Raw genomic sequence first — 21,125 nt, 5'->3', positions numbered from 1 at the left:
AGCAAAACTATTTTCTGAGATCAAAACTACTAGTTAAAGGCATAAATCTACACAGTCATATGCCACAGTATTTAAAGTTGTTAGATATTTTTAAATAGACATTCACAGAAGCTACTTAATCAGCGCTTGGTAGAAACAGAGGCAGCTCAATAGCCAGACTGTATATCAAAGTTATGCAACCGAAACCCGTCTGCATATGCTTAATATTTTTTTCCTATTAACATAATTATTTTGTAGTCAGTAAAAATGAAAATGACATGTTAGAATTTCAAAAACATGAGAAAATGACCCTCTAGGCTTTATATAACTATCAAAACAAGTACCAGTACTTTATTTGCAAATTATTGTGCAAGAAATGATCGACTCAGCAAGTTTACCAGTCAACAAAATGTGAGCTCTACTGGTTATAATCAATTTACATGTAATGATAAGTCTAAATATGAATTTAAATGAGTTCTTGTCATTTCATGTTGATGAGATTCTTTATCATCATAGATATGGACAGTGACCATAGCTAATGTTGCAGAAACAGCAGAGCATGCACAAGTTTCATGAGCCAATGATAACCCAGCATGAATAATTTTGTTTGCATATAAAAAGACAGCCTTGGACTGCTAAGCCATGTTTATTTTCCAGTCAAATTAACAAAAATACTTTCTACAAGGTTATTTCCAGACATTTTCTGTATATGCTGTGTCCACTGCAAATACACAGTATGAATCACAAGTTTTCTTACCTTAAAACCTACTGCATTTCTCTTGCAATGTATGAAAAGAACTCTGAGGCCACCACAAAATAAAGAACCTTTTAACATCATCCCTGTTGTATATAAATATACATTCATAAAACTTGCAAAAGGAATATTCTGGAGATTAAGATAATTCTAGGTTCTATTACAGCACATTGGTCATATCCCCGCACAGCCATCTTTAATACAATCATCAAAAATTTAAAATAACTGCGACGAGTGAAATAAAATTCCATTACAGTGCTGATCAGATGATATGTTGGAAAAAAGAAGGACAAAGACAGGTTTAACATACAAGAATGTATAATTAAAGGCTGGCCTCGAAAATGTCATCATTTAATACAATTAAATTAATATAACGGCAACAACTTTATCAAAACGAGACCATTAAGTGCTAAAGTGAATTTCATGTTGCTTAGTAAGTAAGATAAATAAAGCTTAACATTTTCTGAATTATAATCCTTTTCACTTCCCCCAGCTTTATTAATAATATAGATATTCTGATAGAATACTCAAATATAATTTTTACTGATATGCAGAATAATTTAAATGCATATTTGGTACAGTTTCTTCTTTTTGGTGTTCAGTAGTTGCTTTTGTTTTAATAAAATGATATAGCAGATTTATGCTTAACATCACAGATATATTTTGTCTATGTAAAGAATTACAGAGCTTTTTCAATTGTGGAATGGTATGTTTCATACATGTGAAATTTTTAAAATGCTGCATGAACCTGTGACTTTGCCAATACACAGATCAACCATCAGAAACTGTAATGAGCATGACCTGACACACATTTCTGTCTTGGCTTTGTATAAGTATGGACACATTCAAAATGTTGTAACATCTGTATGATTTGCTGTTACTTTGGTGACTGTGATATTCCCGGTGCAGATGCAAAGTGCACCTTAATGGTCCTCATAGAAGTACTTTTATCCCCCTGTATTTTAAAGGCATCAGATTCTTTTATTCTCCCTTGTAGCGAGGAGGTCTCTTCTCCTTAAATGCAAGAAGGCCTTCAATTCTATCTTTTGTTGGGATAGTCTGCAATGAGCAGAATAACAATTCATTATTGACACCAAAAACAATACCAAGAAACATGTTTTCATACAAATCCCAGTTCTTCAATGCATCCAAGATGCATCAGAAAAATTATAATACAGCAGAAAAATTAAAACTATCTAGTCAGATACAGGAATATATCAGACACTTCAAGGGCATGACAAAAGGTTGATAAACAATTTGGGAGGGAAAGGAGTACCTTTTCTCCAAACAGATCAGTTAAAAAAATTCTCTAGGGTTTGACGTTTGTTCATTTTCTTTTCTTTTTTGTGGGGGTGTGGTGGGGGGATGGGTCGAGGAGAAAGAGAGGCTTGGGTTTCTTGGGTTTTTTTTTGTTTGGTTCATTTTGGGTTTTAGGGAGGGGGAAGAAGGTTATTAATCTGATTACCACATCTTAAATAAGCATATAGTGCTCATGCTTTTATTTCCATCATGAAAACTTGACTTGAAGTCCAAGAATATATAATCTCAAACATATCATTCCCATTTTTCACTGGCAAAGAGGTTTGTCTCAAATTTTGATTGGCTAGCACATATGCCATTATTGACATCATATTAGTGAAGTGTCCTTTGTATTATTTCATGTTAAACCAAAACAAAGCAAAAGCAAGGCAGTCTTTGGACTGGCATGGTAGTGTATGACTGGCTAGATGTATGGCTGGTACTCCTTCACTATCTTCACCCTAACAGTACTAGTATGGCTGTGTTATTGTCCTGAACTGCACCTTCTCCCCTTAAATTCCTTACAAAATCAGACAAAATATATACAAAATATAGATGGAAATTCAAATAAAATGCCAAAAAGTTTGCAGAAGAAATCACAGAGCAATTTTTTTGTTGGATTTCTGCATGTTTCATAACAGGCATCAACAAAGCTTGTTTTCTGTGTTTTTTTCATGTAATCATATTTACATACCTGAGCATAACAAGCTTCTTCAATGGCTAAACCTGTTACTAAGTCAACCTGTGGAAAAGAATACAACGGTTTTTAAAATAATTTTTTAAAATTAATTATATATTATTTCCTCACAGCTGACATAAATATTATGTTGTTGTATGACACATACTAAAATACTTCTGCAAAGATCTTCTATACTACTTTAACATAGAAATGCTACACTGATATGTGGTAAGAGTGATTAGTAACAGACTCCTGATTTGGAAATACAACTAGCATGTAATACGGTAAAAAAGTCTGCTTTTTATTACAAGTCATGTGGTTAGGTACAAACCATTAGCTACCTGCACATTTATAATAATTTCATTTCCTACAGGGGAAAAGATGCACTGCATGATTACTTAATTTTTTTCTGAAACAAAATATCTTCCTAATGTCATATAAGAACAGGATAGTGTGCCACAAAATAAACACAGATTCAAGTTCAAAAGTATTTAAGACAGAAAAATAAAGAGGCCCATGTCTATCCTGCATCATCATCATCATCATCATCACCATCATCATCATCATCATCATCTATTTTTAATACATTTAGTTTCTTTGTGAACTGCCCTGAACAGCTGAAAAGGCTGAATTTTGGCATCACTATTTCTCCATCTGTCTTAAGCACCAGATGCTGCAGAATTCACTAGCTCTCTGCTTGACCACTGGAAGGACTATGGCTATGCACCACAAGCATGTTTCAAGGGGAGCTAAGTTACAGGATGAGCTATCAAAGGATGCCATGACATCTGTGCCATGGTAGTTTTATAACAACAGCTTGGATGACCATTTGCCTTGACTGGCTTTGATACAGTAGATCTTGTCTTGGGCCTCAGCGCTGTACTAGAGGTCATCATTCAGAGTACATCTAACCTTATCATCCTAATTCTATAAACACCATTATTTTGACCTTTCAATCCACTGTATCTGGTAGTGAGATAACTTAGTTTGTAACATTTTGAGCCTTAGGTATTGAAATAAATCTTAAATTCCACCATTATTTGCTGTGGAAACCTAAAATACTCTCTGTGCAGTGGCATCTGAGTTTGGTTTTCAGGCCACCACTTGCTGGTGTTACGCTTTGCTGAACTTGCTGGTTGCTTTTGTGACTTTTAAGAAAAAAGGACAAATTCATCCTCTTGGATTCAGATGCTGCACATGGTATGGTCCTCTTTCCCTTGTACCAGATTCAGCTACAAGGTGTCCTGGTGCATAGCCTAACTTTATGAACAGACCTGCTGAACTCAGCATTAGGATATGTATACCTCAAGTAAAACACATATCCAGGAGGGATTTTAAATGAGCTTTAGAGCTAGGTCAATAGCATGGCAATGGAGTGGCAATCAGAATCAAACATGAAATGAGGCTCCAGGTACAATTTTAACACTGCCATTAAACAATTAAAAATAAATAATATGCCCTTCAGCCTTTATTAGTTACTAAACACTGAGAGTTTGATAGACTTGACAGAGTATGATTTTGATAATTTTTCCCACCTGGGATTTGAAACACAATTTGCTCATAGTAGTTTATGTTTACTTTCTGTTATTAATAATTAGCAGAGTACACTACTCTTGAGGTTACTAAGCCTTGTTACAGAAATCAGCATCTCAGGAGTTGGAGATATAAAAAAAATTACATTTCTTTCTTTAGAAAGTTTTGACCAAATAGACTTCGAAAGACTACACAATGCTAAAGCAAAAACAGTACTAGGAAAAGAATGTCAGCACAGTACAACTGTTGTCAACCTGACTTCCGTCCTACTCTCACCGAAAGTACAGATCCTTACCTCCATTCCCTGATTGATAGCCAGTTTTGCAACTCTCATTGCTACTGGTCCCTAAAATGGAAGAAAAAGCTTATTTACACATCATCAAAACCTGCAAGATTTGTAACTGAAAAGTCTGCATATCAATATTCTTATATTAGGACAATTTAGACTTTGGACATTCACTAAATTTACAGTATATAAGTCATATAGCCTAGATTTTATCATTACAGTAAACATTTGCTTCTAAACTGATAGTTTCAATATTGAGAAAAAGTAAAAGCACACTATTTTCAAAATAACCTAATTATTACGTTTGGTTTATGTTTCAAAAGTGCTGAGTGTGTCGACATTTGTCAAGCTTTATCAATTTCCTTCAAAACAAGGCTTGGAATGGCCACTTTAAGATACATCATTATACGTCTTTGCACGGTCAGTCCTATGTCCCTACTATCACACAATGTAGACATGTGAAAATATGTAATCATGAAATAAAATTAATTGACTCAAGCTTCAAACCTATAGTATGCTATTGCAAAAACTGCTCTGATCAAGTGATGACACTTTCCCATGAGCGACTGAGTTCCCCAGTGAGCAGAGGGTTTCCCACACTCGCCTCCAATGTGCTGCAGAACTGCAAGACATCTTTGGAAATCATCTCAGTTCTGTGCCTATCCATCAGCATCAGCTTCTGGATGTTCAGGCCTGCTGACTTGGGAAAAGCCACATGCTTATGAGGCAGTTCTAATAAGAAGTTGTAACCATCAATCAACTTTCCAGAACCACTGTATGTTAAATTTTTTACTGTACTTTTAATTTTTGTCTTTCTATGAAGGTGTTCAAGACACAAATAACCACCATTAAATGCCATACCTAAGCTATAACATTTTACATTTCCAATGAAAAATTTTAACTGCTACCCTTGTGATCCAATAAAGTGATTCACTAATTATTTTCTTTTTCTGCCTCCTAGGAATTTTCTATCTAGGACCTTTTGCTTCCCTTCTGAGGAGTTCAACAGCAACAAAGTAATCTACTAAAATAATGGCTATACTAAAAAATAAAACCTGTATAACATTTTTTTGTTGTTGTTTAAAAGCTGAAAGCCAGAACACATAATGAAAACACAGACCAGATCCTGGCAAAATGAGGATTGATGGAGGTTTGTCTCAGTATGAAATAATTACCAAATAACACCATTCAATACAAGAGAGAAAACTTCTGAGTATTATTATGTGGCTGTCTTGCCACATAACTAGCACAGATTTTTGGTATATAATTTTGTGACAGTTCTCTTTAATAAAACTGTGTCTTTTTCAGTCTTACTATTGGTAAAAACTAAAAAATCAAAATGATTTGTTATACCTGAGGTAAGAATTCTCTTGCCAGAGCTAATGCTCTTCTGTATGCAGCATCCCCTGCTTCATTCTGTTCTACCACATGGCTAATCAATCCTATTGATTTTGCTTCCTCACCATCTACAATGCGTGCAGAGAAGATTAGTTCTTTTGCCAATGACACTCCAATTGTGCGAGGTAATCTTTGTGTCCCCCCTAGAGTTTGTAAAAAGAGAAAATGCAACTATTATTTTCCCATGTATCTACAAATGTGCCTTGTTCATTTTAATTATTTTAATTTTAAGTTCCATAAACAATTACATAAACATACAGAAATTCAAGTAGTACAAAGGCATTATTAAGTACCTTCTTCAGTTTTCCACACTACATTTAAATTGAAACAATTGCCCTGTTTCTTAGAAAGACACGTAAAGAAAGGTACTATTAATAGAGATTCTGTTCTATTACAGACATATTACCTTATTTGTATCAGCCAAAAGCCTATCAAAAACTACAGTAATTAATATATCCAAATCCTCTGTTTCTTTTTAACACTACATATTTTTAAGATATAAATCACCACTTCCAAAGAACTACACTTAAAAAGAAAATGTACCTTAACAAGTCTGTCCTAAAATTTGCACCTTAGGGACAATATTTATATGTAAACTAAACTAAAACCACTACTAGACAAGTTCTTTAAGAAGCCATGGTTTTGCCTCATCTTACTTCCGTATTAGTGTTGCAGCCTCAACGTGTCATTACAAAAACTAGGGAAGAACAATGACAGGTGCAGATCAGCAGAGAAAAGCATCTAACTTTATAACAGTTAGCTGTTCTTAGCACATTAAAAAGTTCTTTGACTTATCAGCATTTCCAGAAGGTCAACAAGCAGTAACTACATTAACCAGACATGAAGATTCCTTAGCTGGACTAACAATTAACTTTTGAGAACTAACAAACAATGAGAATGTGGAAATAATCATTATCAAAATGGAAGATGTAGATTCAAATCACTGAAGCACATATTTATGAATTAAAACAGTGGAAATGGCCTTTATCCAGAAGAAAGGATTTTTAAAATCATAAGGTCTACCATTTTGACATGGATCTGAAACAAATACTCAATTTATACAAACAGTCTGTAAGCAAAAATTTCTTTCCAAATAGTTATTTCTGCAAGAGCATGCTAATATATTCAAATGTAAATATAAGTATATATGCAAGAAGAGTATTTATAGAAGTAGCTCAAAGCAAGGTGATAAAACACTGTGTAAATATGTGTTCAACTAACAAAACATATTAATTTCTACTACGTAATGTGGACTACGCCACAAGTATTTTATTCAAGCCATTCAGTCCTCTTATTGATGTTTCCTGAAAGTACTTTCAATACATTATGAGATAAATAAACTGACTGGAAATAAACTAGAAGTTTTTGTGATTTAATGTATCAGCTTTCAACTACTATTTTTTCTGAACCACAAGCCTCAGTACTACTGTGTTCCTTTCTATAAAAACAGATCTGCCTTTGAACACCTTATATAATACAAAATTGTAAACAGTTTGGAGGATTTCTGCCTTATGTCTTGCTGACGGCCTATAATAAAAACTGAGATACATTTTGCAGACGAGAACTGGAGGAATGAAAAAAAATTATCATAACAATTAAAATAAAATTTGTAGAACAAAAGTGTTAGTAAATACACAGAATGTAATAGTGTCTATGATCCTGCAGTGCTTGAGAGGATTACAGCAAATCTATCCTAATGGTCAAGGGTAACAGCAATTCAATAAATTCTGCTAATTCTGCTAAATTCTTAAGCTAAGTCTGTGATACTGATAGGGGTAAAATTTTGCTACCAGCACAATTTAGAGATATTTTTAAGAAAGGGACAAGGGATGCACAGTCACTAAAGTTATCCCACACCAGATCCCAAAAAACACTACAAAACCTGAAGCATAAGCCTTGGCTTGCCTCACTGGTGACATTCATGGAGAATGACTAAAGCTGTATCTATCAAATTTATACCAGAACTACATGCCAGAAAAATGTGAGCTGTGTTTTCAAGAAACTCATTGCTTCTGATACTGAGCTGCACCACCACCACCACCCCCACCAAACATTTACTGGGTTATTTATTTAAATATTGAACGTCTTTTAATTTCTCACCCAAATAAGCTGTCATACTAATCAACATCTATTCTTATACACATTTTAAACACAGATTGGAACATAGCAAATGTCTACCTTATTCTCCTTAAGAATATTTTAGTCACAAGTTCTTCCTTTCACCACAGCCATGGAATCTAAAAAAGCATCCAGTTTGGCTTTTGATTAAAGAAAACTATTTGTCCAAATCATAAGACTTGAAACCATATGAGGCTGAATTTACTGACTCTGCATCTTCTGCTTCCTTCTTGCACATATTCCTAGTATTTTTCTTTACTTAATTATCTACCCCTTCCTTTACTGTTTTATCTCTTCTATTACTGCTTTACCAGGAAATGCTGAAAACAAAGTTTCATTGAGCAACAATATTTCATAACTTTGACCAAACAATGGATATGTTGAAGCATGAAATAGTGTTTATAGATTAAAAAAAAAATGTTCTTGCCAGTGTCTTACACAATAATGATTAAAGAAAAAAAAAAAAGCAGACTATAGTTGTTTGGCTGCCTCCTACACTGAAAAGCCATTAAGCAGAGGAGCATACTCTTTGATTAATATTTACAGAACAGAAGCCAACAGTTCACTTCATCAATCATATATATTCAGTAGTAGGGGTAAGAAACTTGCACACACAAAAGCTGTAAGACCAAATTAATCAAATGCAAACAACACACTGAAATACATCCAACACACCAAAGTTGCATCCATTAATGAAGAAAAGACTGAGTACGCCACAGAGATGTTCTGTTTTGGTAATACACAAAGAACACATAAGGTCTGCCAACTATAATCAGAGCTAAAGGAAGTAACACCCAGTCTTCAAAGACATTTCATCTAAATGTAGTGTAGAATTTGATGGGAGAATAGTTGTTTCATCTTCAAAATTTAATGACATGTTATTTCAAGGACCAGTGATCTGGTATTAGTCACTGTGCTGATAAAAGTATTTAACATACACTTGCAATGTAAATGTGTTCTTACCTGAAATGGTATAGAGGAAATGTTGTAATAATTGTAAATAGCGTTTTAAAATACACTAATTCATATTTAAAGTTTGTTTACTGTGAAAAGACACAGTAAACAAAAGACTGCTAATTTCTGGTACAAAAACTGTTAAACAGTATTTTTTTTAATTTAACAAATAGTTGATTTTGTATGAATATTTATTTACTGTGAGTAATTCATCAGTTACAAAATATGTACACAACTGATTTGAATTAAGGGAATTACGTGATAAATGCCCAAGAGTATATCCAACAAGATGAAGCAACTAGCTTACTGGAAATAGATTCATCATTCTGGCAGAGAATATCTAGAGTCACTAGTTTCTCATAGCTGACGGCACTGTCAAAACATATTGGAATAAATCGTGTTCTGACAAAAAAAAATCCAAAATTTAATTCAGTAATAAACCTGTTGATTAAGTAAAGTAAAATCCACCCCTCCCCTCCCTTCCCCTCCCCTTCCCTTTCTGGGCTCAGGCATTCCTAATTTTGTCTCAGAAGAGAACTGTTCCCCATGAAGAACCCTTCCCCAGCACAAATCAGAGAACCACCTAAACACCAAAACCAGCTTAGACTGGGAAAGACACCCAAAATCATGCAAAAAGATGACAGGGTGTAAACATGATGAAGAAGAAAAGAAACAAAACACTATTTCTGTAAGAGAAAAAAAAGCACTGAGATGACAAAAAGCAGGCTATAGGTAAGGCCACTCTTATATATATAGCCACATAGGCCATTTGGAAAAAGACTGGAGATGTGAGGAAAAATGGAGACAATGGCCTGAGGCTGACCCAGAGGTTGCTCCAGGGTCTGTAATGACTGAAAAAAGAGGGTTTTTTGAGCAGCATTTCATAGTAGGTTGCCCAAAGGACTCATATAAGTCTGGCTTGTCAGTCAAGCCAAAGAATGTCCCACAGGCACACCAGACACAATCTCCCTAACTGAGGTCCAAGAGGCAGGAAAACTTGCTGTATCTCTGCCAGCCTGGCAGTGGCAAACCCCATCTCCGAAACAGCCCACTTAATTTGCAAATCAGTCCTTAACTTTCACAATCCGTTCTATTCATCTGCATCTGTGGATTGGTTTATTTAAAAACTTATCTGAAAAATGCCTACACCAAACCACCATGCGTGGGTGGCTTGAAGATGACAGCTTGAATCAGAAGAATGCAGTACTTGGCTTGAAGATGTACGAATGCTTAAGATGTATGAGAGGAAGTGTAAATATACTTTAAGAATTCACTAGCAGTTAAATAATTACAGCTTTTGTACTGAAAGATGAAATGGGCACGTAATTTAGAAAAACTAATTTATTTTCAAAATAAGTAATTGTGTTGTAGATTGAGAAAACAGAAGACGGTTTCCTAGCAGATGGCTGCATACGTGAAATGGATGGAACCAAAGAAATGCATCTGGAACCCAAAGTTTACAAAATGGACTCCACTTCAAAAGGGATTCTGCACCTGGTGTAAGGAGCTCACTCCACATTTCACTCACAAACATGGTACAAACTCTACTGTCAGACAAAATACTGTTTGAGAAGCACAGATCTGCATTACCCCCCATGGACTTCCAGGACTTGCGACTCCCAGTATTGCTAATGCACACACCGACAATATATCTTATTTGGTTTTAAACTGAAATTATTTGAGGAAAAAAACAAACCAGAAATGCCAAAGACTGTTGATCTACTTATTAACTTTTATTAAGTGTACACAAATGCCACAAGCATGAGCACACAGAGATACTCACTAAGACCACATGCCCTCCACTTACTCCATATAAGAGCTTGGTATTTTGTTTGAGGATGCAATAAGTCACCTTAAACGAAATTCAGAAGTAGATACACATTAAAACATAAGTCTTCTTGCTGCACATAGATATTAATGGCTCACAAGACGGCATTTTCCAGTTTCAAAATTACACCCACACATTTATGAAGTCATTACTCAGCTGTTACAGGTAGGAGGTTTTGACCAGTGCTGCACTGTAAGATCATACTTCATAAATCATGTGGGATTTATGCGTAATATTAGGTAAGAACTTTTATTTAACTTGTATTTTAAACAAATAATTTTACTAATCCATATTCTTACACTTTTCAACAGACTATGACAGCTGAATTTCACTTAATGTGAAAATCAAGACAAGAAAAAAACAGGCAAGAGAAAAACTTTTGTCATTACCTAGGGCAAATGAGAGAGCAAAATTAATTACCATGTTAGTATCCTATTTTTACTTATATTTTTAATGAGATCACAGTCAGAAATTGGGTCAGTTGCTATAGTTTTTAGTGGATGGAATTGAAATTAATAAACAACAAGCAAAGCAAAAAACAGACCAATAAATCTGAAGTCTTCACTGCTTAGAAGCAAGTGAATTTCATGTTTTCTCACTTCAGTGTTCTTCTTACAGAAATACACCATTTTATTCTTCCACACAGCAAAGAAATCTGCTAAAGCCCTCAAACCAATTCCTATTCTTTAACCCTATTCTTTCTCCTGTTCTGACTACTATCAAATTAATCTGCTTTCAACTCTTCCATAGTAATGGGTTTTTAAGAATTTATGTCTGAAATTATTCATCCCTGAAATTCTGTGACTTAAGCAGCAGCAAAGAAAGAAGAATTGGTGGGTAATAAAATGGAAGCTCAGGGAAAACAGCAAAGTCAATGAGACAGCAGGAGGACACAATCTCACTTGGTTCAGCTACCAAATCTGAAGATGGCAGAGCACCCTCTCTGCTGATAAATATAGGCAAAATGAACTTGTACGTATGAAGCACATTTTTCATCTTAAGTAAAATGTCCTCCCAGCAGAGGAAGCATACACTACAGCTACACTGCAGCTAACCTAGTACTTAGGCTATAGTACAATGTCTACAAAAATTTGGGGGTGGCTTTGAAAACACAGATTCTACAAAAACACTGGCCAAATCCTTCAATAATGGCATACATTAATATAGCAATATTCAATGCAAAAAGGAAACTCTTCCATGAATTGGAACTTGAGCTACATTAGTATCAACATTTCAGTTTAAAGCCAGTTTCTGTGCAACACTGGACCTACCTAAATAAGTACAAACTGGTATTTTAACACTTTATTGTCTTGGACTACTCAAATATTTTTCCTTAACTACAGCTCTTCCATCACCTTCTTGACATTTCTTAATTCTTAAAAAAAAAAACCCAGAAATCAAAATGTGAGAGGAAATCAACAAAGAGACTAAATAAGCGATTATTCCTAGTCTTCTGGAACTTCTTCCCAGTTGTAACTGTCAGACAGTTACAACACTACAGAAATTAAGTACATTAAGAAAACACCTTTTATGTTCCTCTTGCCTGTTGCTGTGACATAGCAATACAGGACCGAAGTCACTGTTTTTAGCATGCAATGCATCAAGGCTGCATGCAATATCAAGTCTTTTCCCATAAATGGAGGACCTAGTGCTTATTATATTCTTCAGTCACCTAATCAAGCACACATAAGTTGGATTTCATGGGCCTTTACAGTTTAAAGGACCAAAGAAATTTGACACTAATTTTGTTTTCCTTACATCCTACATCCAAATTCCAGGAAGAAAGACATTAGGGGCTATATAGGCATGAGGTAACAAAGAAATGAATCCATATCAACAGCAAGAGCTAGAATAGCTGACCTGCATCTGTGGAGCCCTGCACTGCACTTATTTAAAAAATTACAAATATATTTTAATTAACGTAAGTCATTAAGAATAGTTTGTATAACAAACACAAAGGTTCAGCAAGATAGGGAACATCACTCATTTCTGACTAGCTGGTTTCATCCTGCTCTTCAGGCAGGACTATTCTGAAGTGAGCAGAGCCCACTGCTGAACACTTCATGCTTCTACTTTGTGGCTACAGTCTGGCTGCTGGTCTTAGTTCCTGGATTCTTAGGGCAGATCCTTTGACTATTCTCTGGCAGCAATCCATCTGCTTGACTAAAGATTCAGAGCTAGAGCTCTCCCAAATCCTAAGCAGGTTAGGAATATTTTACTGGAGCCTGGAGACATCAAAAGCTCTTTTACTGCCTAAGTCCTTCAGAGAACAAATGGCATTTGAACACGAAACTGAAAAAAAAAAATCTTTAAATAAAATTTAAAAAAAAAATATCTTGAAATCTGAAGAGAATCATGGAATCTTTAAGAAAAAAATGTTAAATTACAAGCTTCGTAAGAGTCCATTAGCCTGCAAGGCCAGAAATTTGATGAGCAAGCATGAACCCACACCAGCTTCTTGGCCTCAGTCTCTCTTCTCTTTCTTTCTCAGATAAAACGGTATCTTTTAACAGACTTACTACTTCTGTTTCATTTTAAGCCTGAGATGTGTTTCACCCTAGTTACTGCCAGCCTTCTTCCCTATCCAGATTCAGTTGTAACATTTATTCTTCTTGGAAGTAGACCACTGAAACAGCTCAGAAACTGAAAGCATTTATCACACCTCCATTTTTAATCCTAGTCAAACAGGGCTGTATCTTACCATGCACATGTAATTGAAGGTCTCACAGAGAGCATTAGATGTTCTGTGGAGCTATCTGGTGGAATACCAAAAGGAAGATAAGGTTGCAGTGGCCCTTATGCCTTTTTATGTTACAAAACATAAATATGATTTGAGACAGTCTACTTTGCTCTCTCAGTCTCTCTCATCTATTTCCTTGTCATACGTCTCTATTTCTTTAGGTGTTTTTAAGATTCTAAAGCATAATTATTTCTGCTGAAGAAAAAAAAATCTGAAGCAAAACATCATCATTTACAACTTGTTTTTGGTTGATAATTAAGTGCAAGCATTGAACTGCACCCTCAGAATTTTTGATAGTCCTATGTACATCTGAAAAAGACTTATTAAGCAAATTTATCCCTCCATTCTAGCCTGTTACTTGTACTCAAGCCATGTACTAATTCATACCAGTGAGAACTTGTGTGAAAAAAACCCTGGTTGTTTGAACAGACAAAAATAAAACATAATAAAAAAAACTCAATAAAAACGAGACCAAAATCTCAATAAAAACGAGACCAAAATGAGACAGTGATCTTACATGGTACTCACATCATATGTGTGGATTATCCTTGAATAGAAGCAATTTTAATTGTTTTGCATGGATAATTCCCCAGCCTTAGTAATAAGTACATCCTTTACTTACTGGTTCATAACAGAACAGAGGGCTAGGTGTAGCTGTGAGCTCAGGCTGCTAGGTTTGAATCCCACAGAAAATCTCACCCTCCTTATTTGACTAAATACAGTCATGATGCCTCACAATACTCTGGCGCAGGTCTCTAAGTATGAAAGCAGTGGTGTTTTCTTGCGAACATGCTGAATAGGAAACAAACAACTATTTCCCCCTCAAAAATTAAGAAATGTATATAATATAAACTACATATAGCTGATGCTGAAGGTATAGAGAAAGGAAGGCAGGGTATGGGGAGAAAAACACTTATAAAGACAAAACACTAGGAAACTGAGGGTAGGGAGTAAGACTGAAATTGCAGGGAGTTAGAACAGATGACTGTAATGGGAAGCAAAGTTTCCAGTGACCCTGTGCAAAACTTCTAAATGTCTCCTTTTTGTGCAAGATCATCACTCTGTTTCCTAGAAACTGGGCAAATAAGGGCTACCTTTAGCTTGGTTGTTTTCTAGAAATGGCTAGAAAAAATTCCTAGGACAATCCAAATTGTCTCTGGCCAATAAATATGTTTCATCATTCTGCATAATTAAGGAAGCCAAGAAGCTATGAAGACCACATAGGGCCCAAGATATGAGGAGAATTTCACTCTATTCATAATTAACTAAGAAACTCCTTCTGTCATATATTTTTCGTATTAGCAGATTTAACTAAAAGGTCAAAATTAAACTAACTTTCTTCATCCTTTTAGTTTGGACAAATCAAGTTTCAATATAGTTATTCATATTTCTTGATGCCCAGATGCAAAATAATGTCAAACTATGCATCAGGGTAAGCTGAGAGACTGAATTCTCAAAACACTCATGGCTATGTCAAGTACATTGCACTCTGTTCCAGTTTTCTTTGCAGTTTCACAAAACTGCTAGAGCAAGAATCACTTAGAATTACTCAAGAGTCATCTGATTAACACTGCCTTCCCAGATCTCAATTTCTTATTAAAATATAAAGAACGTTAATACAGAGATGTAAGCTTAAAGTTACAATGGATCAACAGCTTTTGTTTGCATGATGAAAAATTGAGGTAAAGCAGGAAGGACAGGAATCTACTATTTCTAGAATTCAGAGATTTGCAATAGTTGGCTCAAACAAATCTCCAGAGCCAGAAAGGTTCTGTGAAATAATTAAGGAAACAGTACTCCATAAACATTTTGTTCAGCTGTTTTGTGCTGAACTAACTTGTGCAGCTGTTCTTCTGAGGCAGACTACACAATTGCCATTTCATTTGTTGAATTTTCTGGATGCTGAAATAAAATGCCAGACATTGAATTCATTAGGAGTTTGGAAACTGTTTTTCTTTCTCATACAATACAGTCATAAATGAATATGAAATGGAAATAATTAGATTCTGTACTCTTGTTCAGTAATGACAGGTCTCCAAATAAGTAAACTACTCAGTTGAAACAGAGCTACATTATTCATACTGATATAACAGACATATTTTTAATTCCTTCAAATTTGACCAGAAGTAGACCAAATCTAGTGTTCTGTCTTACATTGGCCTGACACATTGATGCAACTTACTTCACAGTCATCAACCTTGTGGCAGCTGAACATGGGAGCAAAGAAAACTAGAATGCTGTGCTTCAGTATCAGAGATACCAGATGTTTCATTATATCTTTACATTATCTTAGCTGAGAGACCAGGAGATGGCTTAGTTGTGTTTTCCAAGTACCCTTCAGTGTTCTATAATGCCATGATGGTAACCATGCAACGTAATTCAAATATTTTTGAACAATTGTATTTTATTTGTTACAGGATAAATGATCCATAACTGTATTTTGTATGCATATTCTAAATTCAGTTACTGTACCTCTGAAAAAAATAAGTTTGATTATCTTTTAAGCTTAATCAGGTGGTTTTGTTTATTCTTTTTAGTATAAACAAAAGATCATCACTTTTGATCTTCTGTTCCTCAAAACCCTTAAGTACTTTACAATGTGGTAAAAACAAATGTTTAACTTAATATTTTCTATCTTCTATTACTCAAAACTCCTTAGTAGTAATGCTTCCTAAACAGAGAAAATATCCACTTGTAATATTCATAAATGAGTAGTTGGGAGGGTTACTATTTTAATGTATTTATTGACACAAAAAAGTGCTAAAACTAGTATGCACTAACAAAACCTTTTTTCCTCCCCGTTTTCTTCCCCTTAGTAACAACTCATACTCTTACAGCTCCCTACATGCAAAGACATGGATTTCTTTAGACTGAATGCTAAATTTTTCAAATTCAAACCAAGTGTTTTAGCAGTATAAAATAGGTTTAATATTTTCAGTTTGCTCTAACGCATTATATACATATCTGTGAACAAGGGAAGTGAGATACATCAGAATCTGTTTTGCAGCCTCCGTGGTCATTAGTAATCCAAGTCGGGTAATCACCATGTAACAGGCTAAATTGGCTTTTCTAAAAGCAGAGGGGTGGAACCTAGGTTGATATGTTACAGCAGATATCAAAGTTTTAAGTTTACAAATCTGATTACACCTGTTAAAATTTACAAACTACATAGGAAAATACCTCAGAGTATCACAAATGGACTAATGTGAGTTTATTTAGAAAAAGTGGAGATTGATATTTCTATTTCCCACTTAACATTTTGTCTAAAATATCAGAACAATTAGGAGATAAAAGAAGCTCTTGTTTGCATGTTTTTCACCTTGTTAACAAAACATTGTATTTTTTACACTGATTATACTCCTTCACTCCATAGGAGTTTTGGAAAAGGCAAACTTCTTATCATCACAACACAGTTTCCTCATAGATACTACTGAAATCTATTTCCATAACACTCCTGTAAGATGAGGCATTATCACCTTCATGAACTTTTACACGGAGAAATGAATAATTGTGTTCCCAGAACTAGGCTAGAAGATGTGAAGGAAAGAAGGAATTATGTTAATTTTACATAAGTGGGAAATAAAATATACAAAATATTGAGTATTAGATGATTAAAGGAAAACCATCTATTTTATGAAGGAGGGGGTCAGTGAAAAAACGTATCATGTTGTATAATGCTTATGCACAAAGCAGATAATTTCAATCAAAAGTGACAGTTGAACTCATTACAGTTTCTCTGACAATCATTAGAAAATGTGAATTCACCAGTAAGTGGAATATTCAGACATATTCTTTTCTGAGCAGAACACAGGTGGGTTTCTTGTCAAAGCAGCTCTGCTTTATATCCATTAATGTGTGTAACTAATTTAAGTTCACCAGACTCTTCACTCTGAGGAAGCTTAGCCAAGATGACTGCCCAGTCCCACAGAGAAGGACTGGCAAGATTATAGCTTTGCAGTGGACTGACCAAGATAAATATGTTAAGTTTAAGAAAAAAGAAGTACTAGGCTACCTGGACAGTTGGCCACAGTACACCAAACTCTGGCCAAAGTGAATGCCCAAGGCCATTAGCCAAAGAAGAAAGCTGGCCAACAAGCTTGGCAGCTCTCCAAGGCTCTCCCAGTTGAGGCCCCAGGATCAATGGCTGCTCCATCAACAGTTCCAAGACTCCATTTAAGATAATTCTCAGGCTTTAGAAGTGGTGTGGAAAATCTATGTATGAAGTAGAAAGGCCAAAAGTCTAGAAACCCACAGACTTCATACAATTAGTTTTTTACCTTTTTATTTCATTTACTTCATACTAATTCCTGCCTTAGCTTTATGTGTCAAAAAATTTCCTACTTCCTTCTGCCATACCAGCTATCATTCTTAGGCTCTTCATTGTCTTTATCATTCACCACAAAACAAAAGGGGTTCAGTGCATTATACACGTTTTTGTAATAATAATTCCCTCCCGGAATTATTGTCCATTTTGTCTCACCAATCTGATTTTATGATGAGATTAAGTTTCCCTTGTAAATTTAGCAGGTTAAAGTTGAAGGTTAATAACTTTCCCAAGTTCTGTCAATTTGTAAGAAATGGGCTGAGGCAGCATTTCACACCCTACTGCTCAGACTGGAAGTGAATATGAAACCTGTATATGGGGATCAGGTAACAGTAAGAGAGTCTGCAAAAGAGTAGATGTTAATTATCTCTGGCAGGAGGAGAAATAGCTAAATGCTACTTGGTTCAATTTTCTAGTACCCCCTGCAGGTTAATACAAAGGAGTAGCATTTGGCTTCAAAGTGAATGGCATATATATCCTGGCTAATTAAAATGAAAATAAGACCAAAGGTCTTTCATGTTGTTATTAATATTTAATAAAATATTTCTAGGCTTCTGTGTGAAGAGAATACCAAAGGGAGATCTGACTGTATTTCACCCATCTCCTCAATTTCAGGAAATGATACTATCTTTTGCACAATACCATAGTAACTACTATCATTGTTGGGATTGTACTGAAGAGTCTTCCTTGTTTTCAGTTTCCTCATATACATACCAAATTATCCAGACTACTCATACTTCTCTGGTCATAGAGATAATACTGATGGTTCATTTAATTTAGCTACTTCAAGTGCAAACTAATCTTCCTAAGATAGATTCAGGATTCAAAAATAAATATGTAATTTTGTGAATTTTCTGTACTATGGTGTTATATATTTCATCTCTTATTGCATTGTCTAGCAATCTCGCACTTTCTACTATTGTGCAATCAGTTTTCATTTCACACCCATATTAATTTCCTTTGCATGAAACAATAGGGTAAGCAGATTTTTACAGATCTTATTTTTCTTAAATCAAGTGCTAAAAAAATTAAAATACATCTAAAAATTAAACACTTAACATAAAGAATCTTAGTGATATAGCATTTATATTTCTATTTCAGGCAGTACTGGTAGTATCACCTTCATTATTATCACATAAAATTTTCCAATACAAAATGTTATTTTTATTTGAACATAACCCCTCAAGTTTTTTAAAAGCTCTTCCCTTTATAAGTATTAAAAACAGGCCAACAATCAGCTCATATTGCTTGTCTGGTCACAGGTTATTGTTTTCCTAATTCAGCCAAAAAAATTCACCTGTACCTAAGAATGAAACTCATAGGAAAATGTGACTTGCTCAAAAAAGAAAGGAGAGTAAAGTAAAAAAAAGGAAAAGAGAAGAGAGGGGAAGGGAGGGTAGGAAAAAGAAAGCCTTGTTTTGAGCCACTCTAACATTTTTACATTGGAACACATAGTTAAATTTGGCTTGACTTTGGTAGCAGTGTCATTTGCAATTGACACAATGTATTTGGGGAACTTTCAGTCTTCAAAAAATTCTTATTATGAACTGCACCAGGATATATGCCCATTCTAACTGAGAGTCATTTGTGTCCACTCCAGACAGCTTAAGTAATACTTTAAACAAATAAATTTTGAAGTGACTCCCCTCTTCCAGCATACATAAGTCTTTAAAAACACTAGCTCCATTCCCAGCTCCATAAAGGACTGTGTTTTAGCAGGCACAATAATTTCTGGTATGTTCCCATCCAAATGTTTTTGATGTTCCATCTGTCCATCTGGACACTCTGTGCACTGCCCTTTTTCCCAATTGCTTGTTGAGTTATCAGCCCCAGTCCCCGCCTCAGTGTTGCAGATTTTTAACAGGCTTTCCTGTCCCTCAGCTACTAGGTCCTTTAAGTTCCAGGATCACCTTAAACCCACCACCACCCACCAAGCCTGTCCATCTAAAAAAGCTAATGCAACTCCTGCTAAAACCTCATTTCTTCTCCAATTTTGCTTCCTGTTGAAATACAGTTTCCTGCTAAAATAGTCCTGAGCTGCATCTTCCTTCCATAAAGTCCCTATGAACTGTGAATATCCACTGGGGTGCTCTGCTTGCATCCACATGCTGTAGTAGAGTGGGCATTGCAAAAGGGTAACCAAGACCGCAGGAAAAAGCCTAAGATTTCTGCCCTGGCACCTGACTTCAGCCTTCCTATACAAGGAAAATAATGCTCAGGCCTGGACAGAAGCAAATAAATGCCACTGGGAAGTGGCAGACAAATAAATAAATGAAGACTCAATTTTTTTGCTTCAGTCTTCAGTGGCAGCCTCTCTTCCCACACCTCTGAAGTAGACAGACCACAAGACAGAGACTGGGGGACCAAAATTCCTCCACTGTAAGAGATCAGGTTCATGACTACCTGAGGAACCTGAACATACATATAAATCTGAGGGACCTTATGAAATGCATTACAGAGTCCGGAGATAATTGGCTGATGATACCCTGAGATGAGACCAGTTGGTCAGAGCCTGGTGCTAGTAACACCAAGACTGTGGGTTCAATCCTCATATGCGCCATTCACTTAAGAACTGGTCTTGATGATCCTAGTGGGTCCCTTTCAACTCAGAATATTCGATAATTCTCTAATTCTGTAGTTGCCAAACCACTCACCATGATATTCAAAAAGTCATGTCATTCAGGTGAAGTTCCAGGTGGATGAGAAAAGAGGAGACAATGTATCTGTCTGGTAACTACTGACCCAACAGTCTCACTTCTATGCCTGGGAAGGTCATGGAATAAATCATTCTAAAAGCTTTGTGGGACAGGAAGGTGATTCAGGACAGCCAGTACAGCTTCATCAAAGGCAAGTCCTGCTTGACCAACCCAGTGGCCTTGAATGATGGCATTACTCCATCAATGGACAAAGAAAGCTATCATTTATCTGGACTTCTGTAAAGAATTTGAGACACTCCGCTTTAACATCCTTCTCTCTAAACTTAAGATGGATTTGATGGGTGGACTGTTTGGTGGATGAGGAATTGATTGGACAGTCACATCCTGAGGACACAGGTTAACTTTTCAATGTCCAGACAGACATCAGTGACAAGTGATGTCCCTCAGGGGGTCAGTATTGGGACCAGTGTGTTTATTACTGTATTGGGTTGCAATGCAAGATGTAGCCAAAAGTATGTATTCTATTACCATCTGTTAAAACCAGGTGTGGCATTGTTCTTTATCTCTTCCAGGAGC

The 21,125-nt window shown here is 35.5% G+C and overlaps 1 protein-coding gene across 2 annotated transcripts in view; it reads right to left on the bottom strand.

Moving 5' to 3' along the window:
• Window positions 1–298: 298 nt before the first annotated feature.
• Window positions 299–21,125, bottom strand: part of AUH (AU RNA binding methylglutaconyl-CoA hydratase) — a 114,731-nt gene continuing 93,904 nt past the window's right edge. For both annotated transcript variants that reach the window (XM_005530064.3, XM_088054523.1), the window contains 4 exons: window positions 5,884–6,071; window positions 4,540–4,590; window positions 2,727–2,774; window positions 299–1,792 (listed from right to left, as the gene is read on the bottom strand). In XM_005530064.3, the coding sequence (XP_005530121.2) occupies window positions 1,715–1,792; window positions 2,727–2,774; window positions 4,540–4,590; window positions 5,884–6,071 (365 nt within the window). In that variant the 3' untranslated portion in view covers window positions 299–1,714. The remainder of the gene's footprint in view (window positions 1,793–2,726; window positions 2,775–4,539; window positions 4,591–5,883; window positions 6,072–21,125) is intronic.

The sequence above is a fragment of the Pseudopodoces humilis genome, chromosome 4 (assembly GCF_049639895.1).
Source record: "Pseudopodoces humilis isolate 2021_Gansu_Grassland_sample_001 chromosome 4, ASM4963989v1, whole genome shotgun sequence".
Taxonomy (NCBI): domain Eukaryota; kingdom Metazoa; phylum Chordata; class Aves; order Passeriformes; family Paridae; genus Pseudopodoces; species Pseudopodoces humilis.
The sequence above is the reverse complement of the archived record's forward strand: the minus strand, read 5'-3'. Positions and strand labels throughout refer to the sequence as shown.